Source organism: Ostrinia nubilalis, chromosome 11 (genome assembly GCF_963855985.1).
Source record: "Ostrinia nubilalis chromosome 11, ilOstNubi1.1, whole genome shotgun sequence".
NCBI lineage: Eukaryota > Metazoa > Arthropoda > Insecta > Lepidoptera > Crambidae > Ostrinia > Ostrinia nubilalis.
Genome location: NC_087098.1, coordinates 16,374,425 through 16,395,873, shown reverse-complemented (window position 1 = coordinate 16,395,873; position 21,449 = coordinate 16,374,425). Strand labels below are relative to the sequence as shown.

The 21,449-nt window shown below is 38.0% G+C and overlaps 1 protein-coding gene across 1 annotated transcript; it reads right to left on the bottom strand.

Annotated features, from left to right (window-relative positions):
- Positions 1–1,476: 1,476 nt before the first annotated feature.
- LOC135076374 (organic cation transporter protein-like) lies at positions 1,477–20,310 on the bottom strand. Its single transcript, XM_063970866.1, has 7 exons — positions 20,091–20,310; positions 12,374–12,575; positions 7,946–8,046; positions 7,367–7,521; positions 6,593–7,246; positions 6,084–6,265; positions 1,477–4,087 (listed from the first exon to the last, which is right to left on the bottom strand). The coding sequence occupies exons 1-7, from the start codon at positions 20,252–20,254 to the stop codon at positions 3,908–3,910; spliced, it is 1,638 nt and encodes a 545-aa protein (XP_063826936.1). The 5' UTR covers positions 20,255–20,310; the 3' UTR covers positions 1,477–3,907.
- Between the last annotated feature and the right edge of the window lie 1,139 nt (positions 20,311–21,449).

Genomic DNA, 21,449 nt, shown 5'->3' with positions numbered 1-21,449 from the left:
CGTTTATATGAAGATACAATACTGTATGATAGTATTACCGTGACAGTACCGTAAAGATGACCCACGCTGAACTGTCCCTCCAAACTCAATGACAGGGGGGCGCTACCATCGTTCAACTTTATGGTTTCCAACATGGCAAAAACAGAACCAGCGATCCGGTGTTGACGGTGGCGCCCCGCTGTCAATGTCATGGATTGGACAGTTCAGTATTTTGGAAGTATAGTACACACGACCACACTGTTAAATATCCATTTCCGATTTTGCTCTCGCTCTCATCAAATGGTGATTCTTTGCGATAGAACGAGACGACATGACTGGCAATGGATAGTTAACACTGTTGCCGATGGTACATTATTATTATTCTGTGATAGTACACTGCCCTTTAGATAATGGTACTCTTACATAGCAAACACTGCCATTAGACTTATGAAGGTAAACATCGAAGACGTCTTTGAGTGGACAACCTATAGCGCAAGTGTAGTGCAAACCCTGATTGTTGTATGGGCCATGTTTGCCATATTAGACCGTGTTCGGAAATGGAAGAAAAACAATAATTCTATTATCTACGAGTACTATCCTACCTCAAAATCTTGGAATATGATGCTATTGTCCAGTTATTGACATAGTTTGAGTTCTTAAATTTTCAAATACACTCCAATTAACTAATACCTAAGATCATAATTATTATTATCTTGCCTACTCCAATCACAATTGATTAATTATACCGAAAAACTAATATCTATTTAATAAGTAGCTATCTATGATTTAAGTATTAGATACTGGTTTATCTAATAAAATTTTACGCAAGTAAACTTAAAGTGGCATAATAATGATGTTTAGATTAATAAATCAACACAAAAAATATTACTACGACAAGTACGTTTTCGCTCGAGAAACCGGCCAGAAGAAAAAGACAATAATTTCTCAAATGGTAAAAATTCGACGGAAAATGGAGGTACCTATTTTAAATACTTAAAGGTTTCTAGGGATGGTTCGACGTTCTGATGGTAGTAAAATTTGATAAAACTTGAAATCTAATTTTGATAAGATATCCCACGCGTTGATGTCTTTATTATCAAAAATAATTAATAATAATAAATAATAAATATTCTTGGACATTTTTTTTTACACTGCGCTTCTAGTCCCAAACTAAGCAAAGCTTGTACTATGGGTACTAGACAACGGATATAAACATACTTAAATACTTTTCTTTTTTTTTTGTAAATACATACATAAAAAACACCCAGTCAAATACAAACAAATATGTTCATGCACACAAATATTTGTACTGTGCGGGAATCGAACCCGCTACCTCCGGAATAGTAGTCCGTTTCGAACCACTACACCAAACGTGATAAGAATTCCTAATGTTTTGTTATTTTATTCAAACTACGTACCTACCTAGGTACCTGTTGGTTGATTGCAGTTGATTAGTACAAAGTAGGTATGTTGAAAAATAAAATAAAACACTGAGAATAAAGAAATAAGATTCTTATATTTTGCATTATTATAAAATTATTACATTATAAATATCTAACATTTTAATTATTATAAACTCATTCTGCGTTCAGTCTTTGGCATACGTATCCGTATCATGCATATTTTTCCGTTCACTCATAAATAAAAAGGATTTTCAAACTTCCTAGAGATAATTAAAATATGGAAATAGTATTTTAAGCAAAAAAATGGAGCTGTCTAATTAGGTTCAGATAGTCATCTGACATCGCTTATAGCGTATTTTGAAGCACTTGACCTCAATTATATAGGTATGATATGTACGATTTTATAGCGCAATTGGAAATTATGTGCCTCAAATTACGGCTAAATACACAAGTAATACATTCTTAGTATCAGTAACACAAAATGTGTGTTATGTTTTAATTTAAAACCCTATTATTTCAATTGTACTGATCCATTCAAGCTATTTTGTTAAGAAACGAAATCAATATAGTTACAAGATGTGGTAAAAATATAAAAATACATAGATGATTGCCGTGTGGTGACGGCAGAGTAGAATACATTTGTCACCAACCCATACTCTTCCCGCGGGTGTCGTAAGAGGCGACTTAGGGACTACACATCAAACAGAGAACGGGCAGCAGCGCTCTCTGAAAAACATCAATCTTTTAAACTGCGATCTCCAACCCGCCTGCCAAGCGTGGAGGTTATGGCAAATCCCTCCACTTTAGTGGAGGAGGCTCATAGTCCAGCAGTGGACTGTAAAGCGGGCTGTTGATGATGATGATGATGACATAGATGATATTTATAAACTAATTATATCACATAAATTATATCTTAAATACCTTTGGTTAAAAATTATTAATATAATAAAAGAAAAGTCTAAGATAACTCGGTTTAAATATTTCTTAAAAGGACATCACAATGCACATTGCACATACCTAATTATAATTATTTGTAACATACATTAAATTATGTAATCCTTTGAAGTGTCGATCAATAATAATAAGATGTACTTAAAATTCCACAGAAATAATTAAACAGCAGGTACCGGGCATCAAAAAATTCATGAGTGAATAAAAATCATGGGACTATAATTTTATCAAGAGAGTACATAACTACTCATAACCCTGTATACTTAAATTATTTTATTTTTACATAGTTGCATTATTTACTCAGTACACAATTCGCATATTATTATCTATAACAATGATTATAAATAATCCATACGCTATTAAAATAATGGTACATAAATTCACTAACTCTACTGCAAAGCTAAGTTAACTTTTATTGTTTCTATAAGTAAAAGTAATACTCGGTTACGTATGTGTTTAAATACTAGACAAATTTTCCAGCAGCATTCGTACGTAGGTCATTAAAAAGCTCATTATAATTTACAAAGCCTATACCTATAATAAATTAAAAGTTATAGTTATTTTTATTTATAATCAAAAATAAACTTTGTTGCTTACTCTATCCTCTATAAAGAGTATGTTTCCATTAACGCGAACTTATTTGAATTATGTAGAACATTCATTTCATAATGAAACGACACTAAAAATTAAATTTATAACCAGGGTAGAATATAGGAAATGTTAATTATTCCATCATTGATTCAGGAGTGTAAATGATCGAGATTATAATAGATCTCTCAATCAATCTTGAATCTAATCTTAAGTGTCGTTTCATAATACAGAACTCCAGCATTGACAGCTGAACTTCAATGTAAAAATGCAATTCACTGGGTTTTTTAGACACGAAACGCATGAAACTGGAATTCATTGGCAATGGACAGGGATCATTAACATAGTTTGATACTGAGTGGAATGGATGTAGAAAGCAGCTCAGTCAACCATGACACTGTTTAGTTCTGAAACTGGCAGACATGAACACTTGGATATCTCAGTCGACTGCAGCACTGTTTAGGTCTGAAACCGGCAGACATGGACACTTGGTCTGGTATATCTCAGTCGACTGCTGCACTGTTTAGTTCTGAGCCCGGCAAACAAGGACTGGTATAGCTCAGTTCTGAGACCGGCAGACATAGGCAGGTATAGCTCAGTCTACCGCGACACTGTTTAGTTCTGAGACTAGCAGACGTGGACAGGTATAACTCAGTCGACCGCGACACTGTTTAGTTCTGAGCTCGGCAAACAAGGACAGGTATAACTCAGTCGACCGCGACACTGTTTAGTTCTGAGACTAGCAGACGTGGACAGGTATAGCTCAGTCCACCGCGACACTGTTTAGTTCTAAGCCCTGCAAACATGGACAGGTATAGCTCAGTCGACCGCGACACTATTTTGTTCTGAGACCACTGACGTGGACAGGTATAACTCAGTCAACCGCGACACTGTTTAGTTCTGAGCCCGGCAGTCATTAACAGGTATAGCTCAGTTGACCGCGATACTGTTTAGTTCTGAGCCCGGCAGACATGGGGCGGTGTAGCTCAGTCTACGATGACGTCAGTCGGGCGCTTGGTGCGCGGCGCGGCGGCGATGTCCTCGGCCTGGCGCACGGTGTCGGGCAGGCGCATGCGCAGCGTCTCCGGCGTGAACAGCATCAGCACGCCCGACGTGCCCGCCATGATGCCGAAGATCAGGTACGGCAGGGATTCCATGTAGGTCATCTGGAAGAAATAAAAGGTTTTAAGCACCTGGTTACATGAAGAGATGACTTTATGAACCGCCATGAAATGGCGTAAATGGAACAAGTTGTCAAAAAAATTATTTTTAAATCAAATTGTTTGCTGGTAATCGTTTAGGAGAACTACGACCGTTTCGTGATACATTTGTGAAATATAAAATAAATAAAGAGATTTTATTTTTATAATAAGTACTTAACTACTTACCCGCAAAACTACCTTTAGACTAGAAAACTACATCATTGTTTTCAAACTAAAATAACAAAAATAAAAGAAACCATAATAACAATTACCATTCGTTGACGTCTGCATAAGAAGCACGCAAAACTAAAACATTATTATCTAGCAAGAACAGCGTAGGAGGGTACTCCTACGCCATTGGTGGTAACCAATACCATCACAGTTTCTGCCGACTCTAAAGACCAATTTCTACTCTACAAGAGCACTATTCTGGCTACACGAACTAACCGACCAACCAACATGGGCGTAAGCGGCGCCAGCGCGTTGCCGATGCGGCCGAACATCGAGCACAGCCCCATGAGCGAGTGGCGGCCGCGCGTGGGCACCAGCTCGATGGTGTAGATGTACACCGAGCAGAACACCATGCTGATCGTGGCCTTGCCCAGCAGCGGCAGCGCCAGCGTGAACCAGCCTGCAACGATGAGGCTGTAAGCCTTTCAATACTGAGTTTCTTCTTCTCAACACCAGCCGACATGTGTGACATGGTTCAGAAGCGGTGATAGGGATATAATGGGACGTGTATAAGTGTCCTGAAAAGAGCGTATGCCCGTTATCATGTGGATCGAAATAATTTTGTAGCGGTAAACGTCATTCTATATTATTGATTTTCTTATTAATTTGCAAATAATATTTGTATTGTGCTTTTATCAAAGTAATGATCGTCATTCCATTGTGCTAAATAGTACTAGTGGCGCCCTCTTTGTCAATGTTTTGTCTTTGTCAATGTTCTGTTTTTGTTTTGTTTTGTTTAATGTTATTTTTTTATTTTTATTTATAATGTTGGTTGGAGAGGCTTCCGCTGAAAACCAGCGTCGGGGCACGCGTGCATGCACGCGTGGCTCGATTAATGCTGAGCGGGCGCCTTTTTGGCACAAAAATATGCGTGTATAGTTTTAAGTCCCTTTGTTCTGTTTTTTCCTTTTTTGTGTCAAATAAAGTTTTTCTTATTCTTATTCTTATCACCATCAATCCCTAATTTTTATGTGATCCATAACAGGAATTTTGTTTTTCATATTAGAGATTGATGGTGACAACGGGCATTAACTATTGATTTTTTAGTATATAATTTGAATTTGAATACTACGCGACTCCTGGTAATACATTTTTTTAGAAAGGTCGTCAACATGAATGTTTAAAATTTTCTAGAATGATTATGTTCTATCTTCACGCAAGTCTTCTCCTATTTATAATCGACTTTCAATATTTTAGATGTCTGTCAGCAGAACATCGCTTAGAAATTGGATGGACTTTAGAATCTACCCTCAATTGTAGACAGTTACTTACCTATCTATATGTATTACGTTACCATCTAGTAAGGCAACAGTTGAGACTTACGAATCCAATTTTTTTCCAAACCTGTTCCTCTTGTCGCTTCTGCAGCACCTAAGAGCTTTCGTAAAAGGAGGTCCAATGAATATACTGGGTGAGTTTTCCAAATATTGTACTGACCAGCAGTGGCGTTTGCGGCGCAACGATCGAGCCCACCCTGCCGATTCCAAACCTGTTCTTTTTTCAGCTTCTGCAGCACCTAAGAGCCTTTGTAAAAGGAGGTCCAATGACGGTATATTGCGTGAGTTTTCCAAATATTGTACTGACCAGCAGTGGCGTTTGCGGCGCAACGATCGAGCCCACCCTGCCGATTCCAAACCTGTTCTTTTTTCAGCTTCTGCAGTACCTAAGCGCTTTTGTAAAAGGAGGTCCAATGAATACATTGGGTGAGTTTTCCAAATATTGTACTGACCAGCAGTGGCGTTTGCGGCGCAACGATCGAGCCCACCCTGCCGACCATGGAGCACAGCCCCAGCAGGCGGTGGCGCGCGGCCGTGGGGAACAGCTCCGACGTGTAGATGTAGATGCTGCTGAAGGCCATGCTGATGCACAGCTTGCCCAGCATGTTCAGCGACGTCAGCAGCCAGGCTAGACCTGGAATGCAACGCTACGTCTACATGGAGCTAAGGCTAGTGATTTTTTTTATCAGACAACTACTTATGAACTTTGATATGTGCTACATATTTTCTACAGGTATACATGTAATTTCTTTTTATCCACTACGAGGAAGCTCTTGGCCCGTATCTCACCTGATGGTAAGTGACAATCAGGCCGAAGGTGGAAGCGAGCTTCACCCGAAATCCTCAACCACGGAGGAATTGGCTATCTTACTTTACTTGTGTGTTAACTTTAGTGTGTCTACTAATGGTAATTATGTAATAAAGGCAAAATCTAAATACAAAGTAATAACTATACGCTTACCGGCTGGCACAAACGGCAGTGAGACGAGTGAAATCCCGCAAATGAAGAACGCTGTCATGATGGAGCCCTTCCGACCGAAGCGGTCCAGCGTGATGACGCTGATGCAGTAGCCCGGGATCTCCACCAGGCACGTGAGGATGTAGTTCACGTACATGTTGCCGGCCAGCGACACCGAGTTGATGGACAGCCCGTAGTAGATGAACGTCACGGTGATCCACCAGAACGAGCAAATGAATATCCGAGACAACATGATTCTAGATCTCAACACTTGCATCGTTAGAGACCTTTCTTTCTTCTCGGGTGCGATTGGGTGTATTTCTGTGTGAGTCGGCTTAGAATCCTCCTGCTGAGGCTCTTCCGTTAACTGTTTTATAGATTCAGGTGATAACTTTTTATTATTAATTTTGGCTGCTTTGAAAATTATTCGGGCAGCTTCTTTCTTATTACCTTTGCTGAGTAGCCATCTTACACTCTCCTCGATGACGAAGAAGTAGAATATAAAGAGTAGAGAAGGTGCATAAAGAACCCTTGTGAGGGTCCGCCAGTAGGGGATGCCCCAAGCGACCAGCGCTAGGGATACTTGACCGAGAGCGAAGGAACATGAGATGATGTTTCCTCCGAGAACTCGCCTGTTGAGACCAACCATTTCAAGAGCTAGAAATAAAAAGAGAAAAATTTATGATTTCTCTAAATAAAAAATATAATCAATATGTAGTGACAGACAATGAAAATACAGACAAAGCTAAGGACTTCGTGGACAGCTTGTGAACATACCAAGAATAAAGCCACTGCTGTAGACCCCAGACCCCAGCATAGGGTCGAGGAACTCGAAGACCAGGTACGTGATGTAGTTGGTCGAGAACGAACGGATCAGCCCCATCACGCCCGCCGACACTGCGGTGAGCACGAACGCTGTGCGACGACCCCAGCTGAAAATTTCATTATGATTTTATGAAAATTACCAAGAGAGCCACTTGTTACAATAACATTAGGCGATTATCACACTGCACCGCGCTCCGCCGCGGTACGCGGGACGACAGATTTGATCAGTGTATGCAAGTACCTCAGTATGTATAGAAAACACGCGCGGCACAACACAGTGACAATGCTTTTGCGAGCGGGATTCGTTATACATATGTCGCCACGCGGACCGCGGCGGAGCGCGGTGCAGTGTGATAATCGCCTTACTGTTGAGGCTCACTGCTAGGCGCCACCCCTAATTATAAAAACACATCAAATTCCTATCAAGATTCTATGTCTGCTTGTTCTAGCTTGCATATGAATTATATCCAAATAGTCAATGAATCGGGTCGTCATATGATGTGAATCATACTTTAATATGAATCAACTTACGTGTCAGAAACGTAGGCTGTGAGGGGCAGAGCGGCGAAGAGGCCTACGCTGTGGATCGTGCCTACCAAGGTCCGCCGCCATTCTTGGCACGCCATATCAAACTGAAACATATCACCAGTAAAAACTGATTAAAAATGTTTTTTTTTTTCTGGAATCGTACTAAGGGATCCCTAAGATTTCTGACTCTTGCGCTGTTTGTAAATAATGTGAGAGGACTTTTGCTCGAATAAAATTGGTGAGCCATCGCTGCATCGGCGGATTTCTGAAGGTGACTCCCTAAGCTGGTGGGTTACCTGCATAGTTTTTGTTAAACATACATAACAAGTTCTAGCAAAGCTCTATAAAATAAAATCTACTTGAGATTACATATAATCATCCCAAGACTATCCAGTAGAATTTAATATACTATTATACATATATTATAACAACGCCTAATCCCTGACTCTTTTATTAATCATTCTGTCATCAAAGCATCATTATTTTGTTCTATCGGTTTAGGGCTTTATACGAAGTGCCTTCATTAACCCTTATCTTCGTATATTTGGTAGTGCTGCTAATCCCTCTTCGATGAGTTATTGCAACGTATATTATAGTGCAGTCGGTTTAATAAAATCACTAAAAACATACTCTTATTGTTTTATTATCTATGAAAAATCAAGCAATACTCGAAGACGATGAAGAATAATTACTTTCATGTGCGGCGCACTGCGCAGCTAAATAGCAGAATTCCGAGCAAGCGTCTATTTTCATAGAGGCTCATGGGCTTCAACTAACGAGTAAATTATGAGTTTAGGCATCTTTTGAAAGGCCTGTTTAGAGCTCTTACAAATTCACACAGGAAAAAGCATACCTACTGATAAGGCAGGCAATAATATTTATGGTTTTACTCGTAAATATCATTTAAGCAAGTTGGTATAAGTATTTTAAAAACTGAAAGGTGATCAATCAGTTAAAACTTGAAAATATAATCTCTGTCTATAATCTACCTTTCTTCGATAAAACTAATCTTGAAACACAGAGAATATAATTTATCAAAATTACTCATGTGGTGGTTGTAATCAATAATCCAATTGAAACGCAATATACAACAGCTTAGTTAACAGTAAGTGGTACTTTAAGGCCGGGTAGCAGAGAAAATGGCGAAAATGAGGTTTTCATTTTTCATTTTTGAGGCACTAAACAGTAAAATTAAAGGCTAAGATTTTTATTGGGCATAGTTGAGGATATTTTCTAGGGCTATTAACGGATGGAAACACGATTTGATGAAGTTGACTCGATAGAATATATTCCCAAAGTTACCTCTATTCGTTTTCTATTTATGGTTTTATTTTTAAAATAAGCGATTTGAGATTCTAAATCTTTTACTAAACTAAAGTTCAGAAATAACTTGAGGGCTTTTAACGGATGAAATTTTTATATTGCGTCTTATTTAGTTACTATGTTAAAAAATGTGGAAAAAATCGTCCATGACGGCTTGGACAATCTCAATCAGTCGCGCGGTGGCGCTTACGGAGGACGGACGCGTGTCAGTTTTATGGCCGTGACAGTTCGCGATTTGTCAATATTTTTGACAATGATGACTTTGATGAGTCACAGTATAATAATATCAGTGTTACTGGAGAAAGCTTAAATTTTTGATAATTAAGAATTATAAATTTTGTCTACCTATTGAAATTTAAATCGTTCGCATCCTTTTAAACGAAGACTCTACTCATGATACATAGTACATTCCTCAAATATGAGACAAAACCAATGAGTTAAAATTACATTTTAATAGTACCTACATACAATCGTCTTACACCCTTTAGAAGAGCACACTGACACAAATAAATAATAAAAAATGCTGTCTAAGGTCTGTAGCTAAAGGTCTAAGCTGTAAGATAGAAGAATCTTCTAGCCAAAAAGATGGCAGATGCAGCAGATGTTAACGGATTTAAAACTGGAGTTCATATGACTCCTTGTAGACTTGAGTGTCTAGAGCGTCCCTTCCTCCTCCATGCGTAAGAATTTTCAAAAAAATACTGTCTAAGGTCTGTAGCTAAAGGTCTACGCTGCAAGATGGAAGAATCTTCTACCCAAAAAGATGGCAGATGCAGCAGATGTCAACGGATTTAAAACTGGAGTTGATGTGACTCCTTGTAGACTTGAGTGTCTACAGCGTCCCTTCCTCCACCATGAGTAAGAATTTTCACAAAAATACTGTCTAAGGTCTGTAGCTAAAGGTCTACGCTGCAAGATGGAAGAATCTTCTACCCAAAAAGATGGCAGATGCAGCAGATGTCAACGGATTTAAAACTGGAGTTGATGTGACTCCTTGTAGACTTGAGTGTCTAGAGCGTCCCTTCCTCCACCATGCGTAAGAATTTTCAAAAAAATACAGTCTAAGGTCTGTAGCTAAAGGTCTACGCTGCAAGATGGAAGAATCTTCTATCCAAAAAGATGGCAGATGCAGCAGATGTCAACGGATTTAAAACTGGAGTTGATGTGACTCCTTGTAGACTTGAGTGTCTAGAGCGTCCCTTCCTCCACCATGCGTAAGAATTTTCACAAGTACAAGTACAGTCTAAGGTCTGTAGCTAAAGGTCTACGCTGCAAGATGGAAGAATCTTCTATCCAAAAAGATGGCAGATGCAGCAGATGTCAACGGATTTAAAACTGGAGTTGATGTGACTCCTTGTAGACTTGAGTGTCTAGAGCGTCCCTTCCTCCACCATGCGTAAGAATTTTCACAAAAATACTGTCTAAGGTCTGTAGCTAAAGGTCTAAGCCGTAAGATAGAAGAATCTTATAGCCAAAAACATGGCAGATGCAGCAGATATCAACGGATTTAAAACTGGAGTTCATGTGTATCCTTGTAGTTTTGAGTCTCTAGAGCAGTGGTTCTTAACCTTTAAGTCATGAGGGACCATTTTACCAAATTTCTGTCTTGTCAGGGACCACCTCATAATCGGTCAAAACCAGTTTGACTGCAAAATTCAGTTAAAAGTGGTTTTGACCAAGGTGTGCAAGTGCACATCGTGGACCACTTGGAATGCCTCCAGGAACCACCAGTGGTCCGCGGACCACCGGTTAAGAACCACTGCTCTAGAGCGTCCCTTCCTCCACCATGCGTAAGAATGTTTCAAAAATACTGTCTAACGTCTGTAGCTAAAGGTCTAAGCTGCAAGATAAAAAAATCTTCTAGCCAATAACTTTAAAACTATAATTTGAACGAATTTTGCTATTAGTGGACAAATTTCTGCTCACGATGGACTAATTATCTGCTATACTCTCGACTCTCTAAAGCACAACATTATAAACATTATAAAAATTTTGCTGCGGTAATGCACTCCAGGTAACAGTGTGTGATGTTCATTGCTCATAGTGATTTTCGATACAGAGCCCCGTACATACGTTATACATAAATTATGGAAAGAAAACACCCAGACCAATACAAACAAATATGACTGTATGCAATTTTAGTATGATATTTTTATTTATTAATAAACAAAAAGACTGAACAAAATTGATGCGTGTACTGATTAATGTAATTAACCACATGCAAAGCTTTGTGAATTGCAACAACTATAATTTATTATCCAAGCTCTAAATAATCGCTACTACGAGTAACTGATCATAAAATGTTTTTCCAATCGCTCAAGCTCCCGAGGATCTCCCGATAGGTCGGGTGACGTAATCTTGAAATTCTTTTAGCCGGCGCGGAACTTCCGGAAGGTCGGGTGACGCCACGCCTCTTTGAACCGTGTTTACTTTGGCAGTTATATTCTATATTTATTCGATTCTAAAATATATTCCCAAAACTTTTGAAAGTTGTTTTAATTTGTATCACTTGGATATGATTTGTATTAGAAAGTGCTGTGAGTGTGACGCTTGAACGGAAGGAAGTCAACCTAACCTAACCAACTGCGTATTTCTATACTGTGTAGCCGCGAGAGCTCTTTGGCGCGCTGTCTTCGGCGAAGTATTGCGCGCGCAGATTTTGACAGCGCGAAATACCTACTTTAGCAGAAATACCAAGCCTTAAAGTAATTAAATATGCAATTACTAAACGCTATGTGTTCTTTCAAGGACTCGACCTGCGATCACATTCGATGAAAGTAGTAATTAAAGAGAAAGAACTCTCTTTTATTTCTTGCACATTGCACATTATGACACATTTGATTCTATCAATACTTAAATCGAGACGAGATAAGTATTTGAAGATAGACGGATACAAATCGGGAGCATTCACGTAATGGTGCGTCCAGACTGGGCGAACGGGCTCGAGCGGCAAACTCCACATTCTGCTCACTCAAGAGCAGGGTGAGCAGGATGACCAGCGTGCCGCGCGAGCCCGTTCGCCCAATGTGGACGCACCATAAGACGTAAGGCTCAAGCAACCCATAATGTGTATGAATGTTCTTCACCTCTTCATGTTTCTACACTCACCTCGCCAACGATGGTATTCGTGCTCTCGTACACCCAGGCGTTGCAGGCGACGGTCTGGTTGACGTGGAAGGAGTCGGGGCTGCAGGATTCCCCGAGGGGCTTGAGTCGCTCGCAGCGGCCGCCGCCCTCGGGCAGCGCCCACACGCCCCAGCCGTTGGTAGACAGCTGGGGCGGGAACGCCTCGCACTCGGGCACCTTACATCTGGAAACATGTGCACCAGTTTTACTGTAGCTACTTCATTTTGCGTACCTGAACTCTCAAATTAATATGTAGGTAATTCTGATTATGTGCGGTACATTGTGTACTGTTGTTATTTTATTTGTGGGTAAAGGGTGTGATTAACAACACATAATATGTATTAGTCTGATGTAGTACATACTATTATTTTTGCGTATCCAATTTGGCAGTTAGTTAATTGATTTATTTATAGTTGGTTAATAATAAATAAACAAAGTAAGTAATACCTCTAGTTTTACAAGTAGTCTAATAGGGGAAAGTAGTACGAGTTGATCCCCTGGGGTAAGATGATCCTTTGCGATTGTGCTGAAACCACTAACGTCATTTAGTTTCTTTCACTGGTAAAACATAGCTCTGGACACCTCCCCGCCTCAGTCAAATCGTAATGGTAGCGTGAGCGATACATCGAATTTGACGACAAAAAAGAAAAATTGTGTACCTCTGATCTAAAATAGGCATGACTTTGAGCTTATGTTACTTTTCAACCGACTTCAAAAAAAAGGAGGAGGTTCTCAATTCGACCCGTATGTTTTTTTTTTTTTTTTTTTTATTCAAACAATGTTAAATGTAATTACTGTTGTCGTTAGGCTTTCTATTATGTTTAATTTTAATATTTTGGCCATAAAAACGTAGCCGCGTACTTGTAGATTATTTTAGCAAATATTTAACAAAAAGTGGGACTTGGGTCAAGATGATCCCTTCCTATATGTACGAGATGATCCCTGGGAATTAAAACAAAAAAGTCAATAGAATAGGTAAAGGGAAGTGAAATAAAAGTAAAAGAACTTCATATAACTCACCTGAGTCTGAAGAAGATGATACTGAGTGGCTGTACTGAACAGAAAAGTTTTCAAGCGATACCAAGGCAAGGGTGAAGGATGGATAAAATGTTATGCATGTGGAAAATGGGGCCATAAAGCATGTGCTGGGGTAGAGGGTGATGAAGCAGGTGAATTTATTTGTGATATATTAAACACAGCTCTAGCCAAAAAGCGTTTAAATTATTTAAACGCTTTTTAGCAGGTACTAAGAAAGAATAAGTTATTTTCGTTATTTAATTCGTAAATGTTTTTCTTTTCTAACTTTTTAACGATTTGTTCGCATAATTAGGGACTCCAAAAGGAATACAACCAGAAAAGAAAAGATCATAGAATAGAATCATAGGGATCATCTTACCCCTACCTGGGGGATCATCTTACCCACAGGGGTGTACAAGATGATCACTTTGTAAGGTTTTGCAAAAAATGAAATATTTTAATGAAACCACAATTAATTTCTGGTTCTGAGTATAAGGAAAGTTGGCTAGATAAATATACTAGTAGTAATCGTCTTTATTTTTGGTTTACCTTGAAAAATATGTATTTTACAGCGATTCCCGCTTAAGGGGATCATCTCGTACTACTTTCCCCTAACTTTGTCAAGACAGGTAAATAACAATTTAAACTAGTGTTTTTTTGCAACAATTTAAGACTGAGCAAGATTTTAATATTCAAAACATAACAAAATGTTGTTTTTATCATGGCACCATTGCCATTTTTATGGTAACGAGTCACCTTCTTAGAGAGGAAAATTACTTTAAAAATTCAACGCAAGTAGTCTTTTAAAAACACTGTAATTTAAATTAAACCTTCTGTTTAAATAACAATTCTGAAAACATTTCAAAAGAAAGCACCACAGCAAGAACAACATTTATTACGTTCTATGTATAAATTACATTTTATTTTATTATTTACGATCTACGAGTATATTCATAGTTTACGCAAAATTCGTTAATAAAAAATACTTCGTTTGATAGGCTTGCCAAATTATTTAAGTGGTTAAATCCATAAACTATTGTGGTGAGTCCACTTTAAGTTACAACTTTGAAGTGCTAACAGGGGTACCTATGTATAAAATAGTAGGTAATGAACCTACTTATTTACAACGTAAGGCCCCAAAAGAGCGACATAGGCACTCGTATATTCCAGACCGTCTCGCAATCAGGGACAACAACAGGAACCGCTGGTTTCGTAATTCCTTGGTTTGCCACATTAGAGCAGGATGCGGGTCGTTAGTGACAGCAATCTTGGAACTGATGCCGTGCGACTTGCCGACATTAAAATCGCGGATATTCAATTGGTAAACTGTGTAATAAAACTTGCAATTACAACAAGTAACTAATTGAAGTATAAGATTGAATTGCTAGGTCCAAGCATGCGGGCTATTGGAACCACGTTGCTAGGACCTGAACGAGATTGTTAAATGTAAGAATTAGGTACAGGAGGTAAAAATAATTTACAATGCTGCCTATGTAAAAAATATTTTAAAAAACATATTGTATTCCAATCTGATATTGAGCTGTGTACTATACCTAAATAAAATAAAATAAATCAGCTCTGATAGATAAGTACTAACTAGATTTTGCTAAACAAAAAAAACTTGGCACTGGCACGGGGCGTGCGATACACATAATCAGGCAGAGCTTATTTTTATATACGGAATATTTTACATGAAAATCTTGACTGAAAAAAGCAAACTGTTCCATTCATTTGCACTGAGCATGACCCGCCGACGCAATGGCCCCACTGCATCGATGCCAACGAGATCTTAGTCTAGTTTTAACACTAATAAGGCGGCAAGGTCAGCGCCAACCGTCGACGAACCTCGCGAGGAAGGAAGCGGCTGCGGTGCGTCTGCCGCAACTTTAATGAAACAGGAAAAAACTAGACAAGAAGAACCTTTTAACTATCACCCGTAGTTTTCCTAGACGTTTCGTGTTAAATTTTTCCTCCATTACCCATAAAAAATCATATTCAAAATCTACCAAGTAAGTAGGTGTCTACCTAGTTTATGTAATTATTATTTTAAAATGTGTCAAGGTAGGTAATTTTATTTACTTAGGTATATTATACTTATCGTTGAAATAAAATTACACAGCAATAAGAATAATAACGATTATTGCAAACAAAAAACCATTACTTACTTGCCAAGTAGAATAAAAATAAAATTGTAACAGATTATCTAAGGTAATTGCTCCTGAAGTAGCCACGCGTAACGAGCCGATAAAAAGTTTCAAGTTTTTCAATTAATCGTTTTAACACTTAAAAAAGTATAGGTAATTTTAACAAAGCACTTCTTTCGAGTCATCATTCAGGAGGCTTTCAATTCAGCAGAGTCAACATTTTTTATGGCTCAAAAATGTTAATTAAATCGAATTGAGCTAATACATAAGGCAAGCAGCGGAAAATTTTTAAGCAAAACCATGAGTTCTTAGGATGGATACCGAAGTAGGTTGTTCATTAACTAAAGCCTGTGTTTGATCTGAGGATCTAGGCATTTTATTTAGAGCTCTACATAGCATCAGTCCTGTCTGCTGAAACCTGTAGCGCGACATTTTCAGCTACCCCACTAATATTTATCGTTTGAGAATCTAACTGAAAGATGCTGCTGAACTCATTCCCATCCAAGGCCTCTGTCACTCTTAGGATCTTAATAATAAAGGTAGCCGTTGAAAAACAATTTGAATGTAAACGTCATTGATAAAATTAACTCTAACAAGACCAATGAACGGATCTCATAATCCTATTTTAATCGATATGGATTGACCTTATCAGCTCGTTGATTAAGTTAATCGGATAGTCTTGTGTGTAATCGTGAATTTGCACGAAAACTTCATTGAAGAATTGATAACATTATTGACCGAGGATGGAAGATACTAGTTTGTCCATGCTGTTACAAAAGTAAGAGTAGGCGCACACCGTTGATTTTTCGTCGGCCGATAGTTTAGTCGGGCAGTTGATCAGTATGGGCATGTATGGAAGTGCGCACACTACGCCGAGTCGATTTGGCCGATTCTTCATACAATTTAAAATCGGGCACAAGTGCACAACTATCGACCAACTAAAAATCAACGGTGTGCGCCTACTCTAAAGGTATATTCAGATGACGGTAGGTACATTTTATGACCAACCTTGATACTGGCATGCTATTTTACTTGGAACATCTATTTTTTCATGGCCTGGAGACTGTAACTACAATGACTTTGCCGTGCGAAAAAGTTTGTAACATGAATTTTCCACATTATATTCTACCCTACTAAAATGTAATTTATTTTTTAATACAACATAAATTATCCTGGAAAATTACATACAGACATACAGAGTATAACGTCAATGAGGTTGTTTTAAGCAATTTATGGTTTTATTTGATTAAATATTGTTATAAAATATGAGAAACTATGATTTACAAGTAAACAATAGAGTAAATCAGTAAAGTAACAATGTAGGGGAGATGGGCCCAAAGCGGGTAACTTAAGGTTTGTGTCAATAAAAAAGACGTTACTGCAGTTGCAAAGTTATATATTTTTAATAATTCGTACAAGTATGTATTAAACTTTGTAATGCAAACTAAAAATAACTTCTCTTGTAACAAATCACTTCAAAAATTTAAGAACTAATCAGTCGGTCATTTTACCCGGTTTGCCCGAAGGGGGTGCCCAAAGCGGGTATGGCCTCTGGGGCAAAACGGGTCGACTGGGCAAGGCGAGTTACTGACGTTGGCTTTGGCTTTCTTAATGTTAGTTGGGGATATCTCTTTTCAAAGGCTTTACACCAATCTTCTCCAGCAGTTTGATTTTTGAAAGGGTGCGGAATTCTATTGCTCTCTGCATATTGATATACGTGAGATAAAAATCGGATTTTGTCAGACCAAAAAAAAGATTATCCATGTGAAACAAGACTTCTATCAATTCAGATTCTTGTTCAGCCAAAACAACAAAAATTACCTATGAAACTAACATTTTTGTATCCATATATAATTAGAATAAGAATAAGAAGCGGTTACCCGTTTTACCCATACCCGCTTTGCCCAAAAGATACTTTTTCACGTTTTGTAAAATAATCTCAAAATCTTTACCAGAAATGTTGCTCAAACAATAAGAATTCTACGCTGATTTAATGCAAAATAATACACAAGTAACAGATTCAACACAACTTTAAACAGAATGAAGTAATTCATATTCACATATCTTGATATTTTTTTGTGAAACAGGCAAATAAAAACATTCGCGTCTCGGAGCTCCGCCACGCGTCGCCGATGTTTCGGCCAAACTGATTCGTGTCGAAACGAGTTCGGGCATTGCCACGAAACGCACACATGTGCACAATCGGCTTGTATACGTGAATAACGAAGGCTACCCGCTTTGGGCGGTATACCCGCTTTGGGCTCACCTCCCCTACAAATTCATAATAATTTTCCATTAAAGCCAATTAAAGTTCAGTCGGGAAATGAGAAAACGTGTTTAATTAATTGCTTTATCAATGTCAATAAATCAGCGATGATAATAATAATACCTTTTGCGACAGGCAGTTTCCTAACATAGTGCCTAAGCACAGTGTTTTATTTTGGCTTAGAAGCGGACATCCCTGTTTTATTAATTAAATCGTTAGATATTACTATTATGTATACAATTGATGAAGGAACTAGTAGTTGTATTTGTTTAGTTTCAAAGAAATATTCGATTTTGTGATTTTATAAAAAAAACAGTTTTAGAAGCATATTTTCTAAAAAAATTACATTAAGTCAGAATTTTGTAAATAAATTTACCTATCACTATAACGTCTACCTTTATGCAAAAATAAATGGTTATTGCTGCAGTAATTTACGAATTATTTAATAATTTATGATTTTCAGAAAACATTTTTTTCTCCGTTGTCCTAGAAAATTGGCAGCTATATTTACTTTATATTGATGCATGATATAATTATCTATAATACCTGAAAATATTACTTGCCTATCCCGTGGAAGTTCGAAGATATTTTAATTTCTATGAGTTTAGAAGATTTATATGTAAATAGGGTTGTCATCTAAATATTTTTTAGTTTTTTAAATGCCGTCCGTAACAATACGGTTTTAATGCCTTTGTTAGATAACTATTGAAATTCATTGCTTTTACCATTATTAATTTGTCTGGTCGAGTTTGATAATTATAGAGTTGGACCTGTGGCGGCTTATTGGAAATCCTATCGTTTTCGAAACATCGATATATATGTTGCAGTCAAAACTCATAATCGATCAAAACCACTTTTGACTGCAAATTTCAGTTAATACATAGTACTTAAGTACATAATAGTTATTTATTATAGGTGCGAATTCGTTATTTACATGTTACCCGTGGTTATACCCCGTGTCTCCTTCGGGAATTGAAATATGAATAAATATTCGTAACTTTACAAATTATTGTATCACATTTCCTACATTATTATCCCAGTCATCGTAATTCTTTGCAAGAAAAATAATGAGTAAGTAAGGCCCAGAACAGACGGTGAAACGCAACTGCAACGAAACTGCAACTGCTAGTTACTTTTGAGTTGCATCTAAGTTTCTGCCATAGCGTCCGTTGAGAGACCATGACACATGACGCAACCAGTTTGAAACTTTCAGTTTCAGTTTCATTCATCAGAATCATCACAAAGTTGCAGTTTCGTTGCAGTTGCGTTTACCGTCTGTTCTGGGCCTAAGTTAGTAGGTAATTAGATACCCATCAGATTCACCTCATAATAATTTGTATTGGTAGTCAAACAACAAACCTTGCTATGGAATACCATACAGTAACAGTACTGTCTCCTTTTAGTGAGCCTCATTGATGTGGATTGTCGCGCTCGTGACCAGATAGTCAATACTTCTAGGAATGTTCAGCCACAAACATAGTAGGTACGAATGCAGAGAAACGAACAATATTGCCCGCGCGAGTCTAGCCAAGAAGTTGATAATCTTGTAAAGAAGGCTGACAAAACTAAAAATTACACCTAAGTACCTATATGGGTTTATCGGCTTTCTGAACGGAAATCAGGAGTAGGTATTGAAACGGTTTAGTCCCTCCGTGATAGTTTATAATACCTTTTTTAGTACATTTACTTGATTTAAATTTGTCTATCAGTTCAAACTATACCTACCTCTTTACAACACTAGTATATTTTTAGAAGTAGATAGACAACTTACTTCTCACAATATTCGTTCTTAGTTCCGGGATTTGGATGATCGATGACATAAATATTAATGTACCTATTGAGTGTTGTCAGCAATAATTAAGTCCGCCACTTTCAGATTACGAAAGCTATCTCGGTTATCACCAGTTGCACTAATCGTACTGAATACATTATTCAATACTAATCCTTACAAGAATTTAGACGATTTTATCAATCAATAAGTAATAATATATTAATTCAATTTAGTTTTTTACTTTAATTACCACAACATACCCAGTCGAATCGTGTTTTAAATAAGTATGTATCTAAGAAATATGTTATTGTACCAACAGATTTCATGTTTTGGAATAGATTAATGTACCTAAGTTACGTAAAAAGGTTCATGCAATTGTTAGGTATTTATTTCTGTTTCTAACGAACATCTGTGGCTTTAATTTGCATCCCTAAACGCCTGAATAGCTCATCTAATCCGAGTCAAAAAACACTTTCGAACCAAAACAATCAAAAACGGTACCTGTAATCCATGTTGGCGGCCGCAAAGATGTACTGTCCATTGTACACAGCACTGAACATGATCGGAAGCAGGATGAAGCAGTAGTTCTGGATCTGGTAGCGTCCGAACTGGCCCAGCTCGGCCAGGATGGAGTCCAGGTCCACGGAGTCCTTAGTTTTGGTCATGGCGACTGCGCGGCGGCGCGGTGTCAGCGGTAGTGGCTGCTCCGACGGCCAGTATCAGCCGTTTGCCTCCAAGATTACGATTTCAATATCAGCTTTATTCGCGAGTACCGTCCGCAGCGTTGACATTTTCACAGAAAATAAATCGCGCTCCGACTTTTTCTTTTTGCTATCAGTCTTTGAAGGTTGATTTGAAAAAGTTCGTTCGGTTGTGAGAGCTACCCGTAAAATTAAATTAGCACAGTCATAATTAATGATTTTTTATATTAATTTACCTATTATAAGCATTTTTAAACAAACCAATACGTATATTAAAGTTTTTCTAGGCTTTTACGGAAAATCGAAAAAATAAAATGTTTTATTGTAAAATAACATGAAACAGTTATTGTGACTACAGGAATCGAAGCCAGGACCTCTGATAAGAGATGTCCTCTGCCATACCTCAGACAGTTAAAGGGCATCTTAACCTAATAACGCAATGAGCAGTGTGCCAATATTTCAAGTGGCAATGGCCTTTTAGATAGCTACGTCTGGCTTACACCTCAAGTGGATCACTCAACGATCAAGATACGCACTTCACGCATTGCGCTACTACAGCACAATCATTGAAAAGGTTAGAAGAAAATTGTAAAGGGCTACGAAATTTGTTGCATTAAGTAAGAAGTTATAGATTAATTTGTGTAAAAATAACCAAGTCAGTACTACCCGTTCGCGCTAAGTTTGCCGGACTGTGGAATACGCGTCCCCTCCCCCAACCGAGATTAAATTAGTGATTAAACGCCATTAAGTGTCTTATTTTACGCAAATACAAAATTGTTATCAATATTAATAAATAAAAAATATTTTTAAAACAGTTTGCTATAGTTATAGACGCTTTCCTTCGAGTGACGTCATATCGCCAGCGGCAAACTTATCGCGAACGGATAGTAATCATAATTATTCAATTAACCTTTCAAAATAGCGTAGAATTCATGTTAAATATACCTAATATTCATTTTGTCACAGAGCTTGAAGGGCCTAAAGTTATCAAGTCATCTTAAGAGAAGACTGCTATAGGTAGGTATCATCATCATCATCATCATTTCAGCCATAGGACGTCCACTGCTGAACATAGGCCTCCCCCAATGACTTCCACGTCGCACGGTTGGTAGCGGCCTGCATCCAGCGCCTTCCTGCTACCTCTATCAGGTCGTCGGTC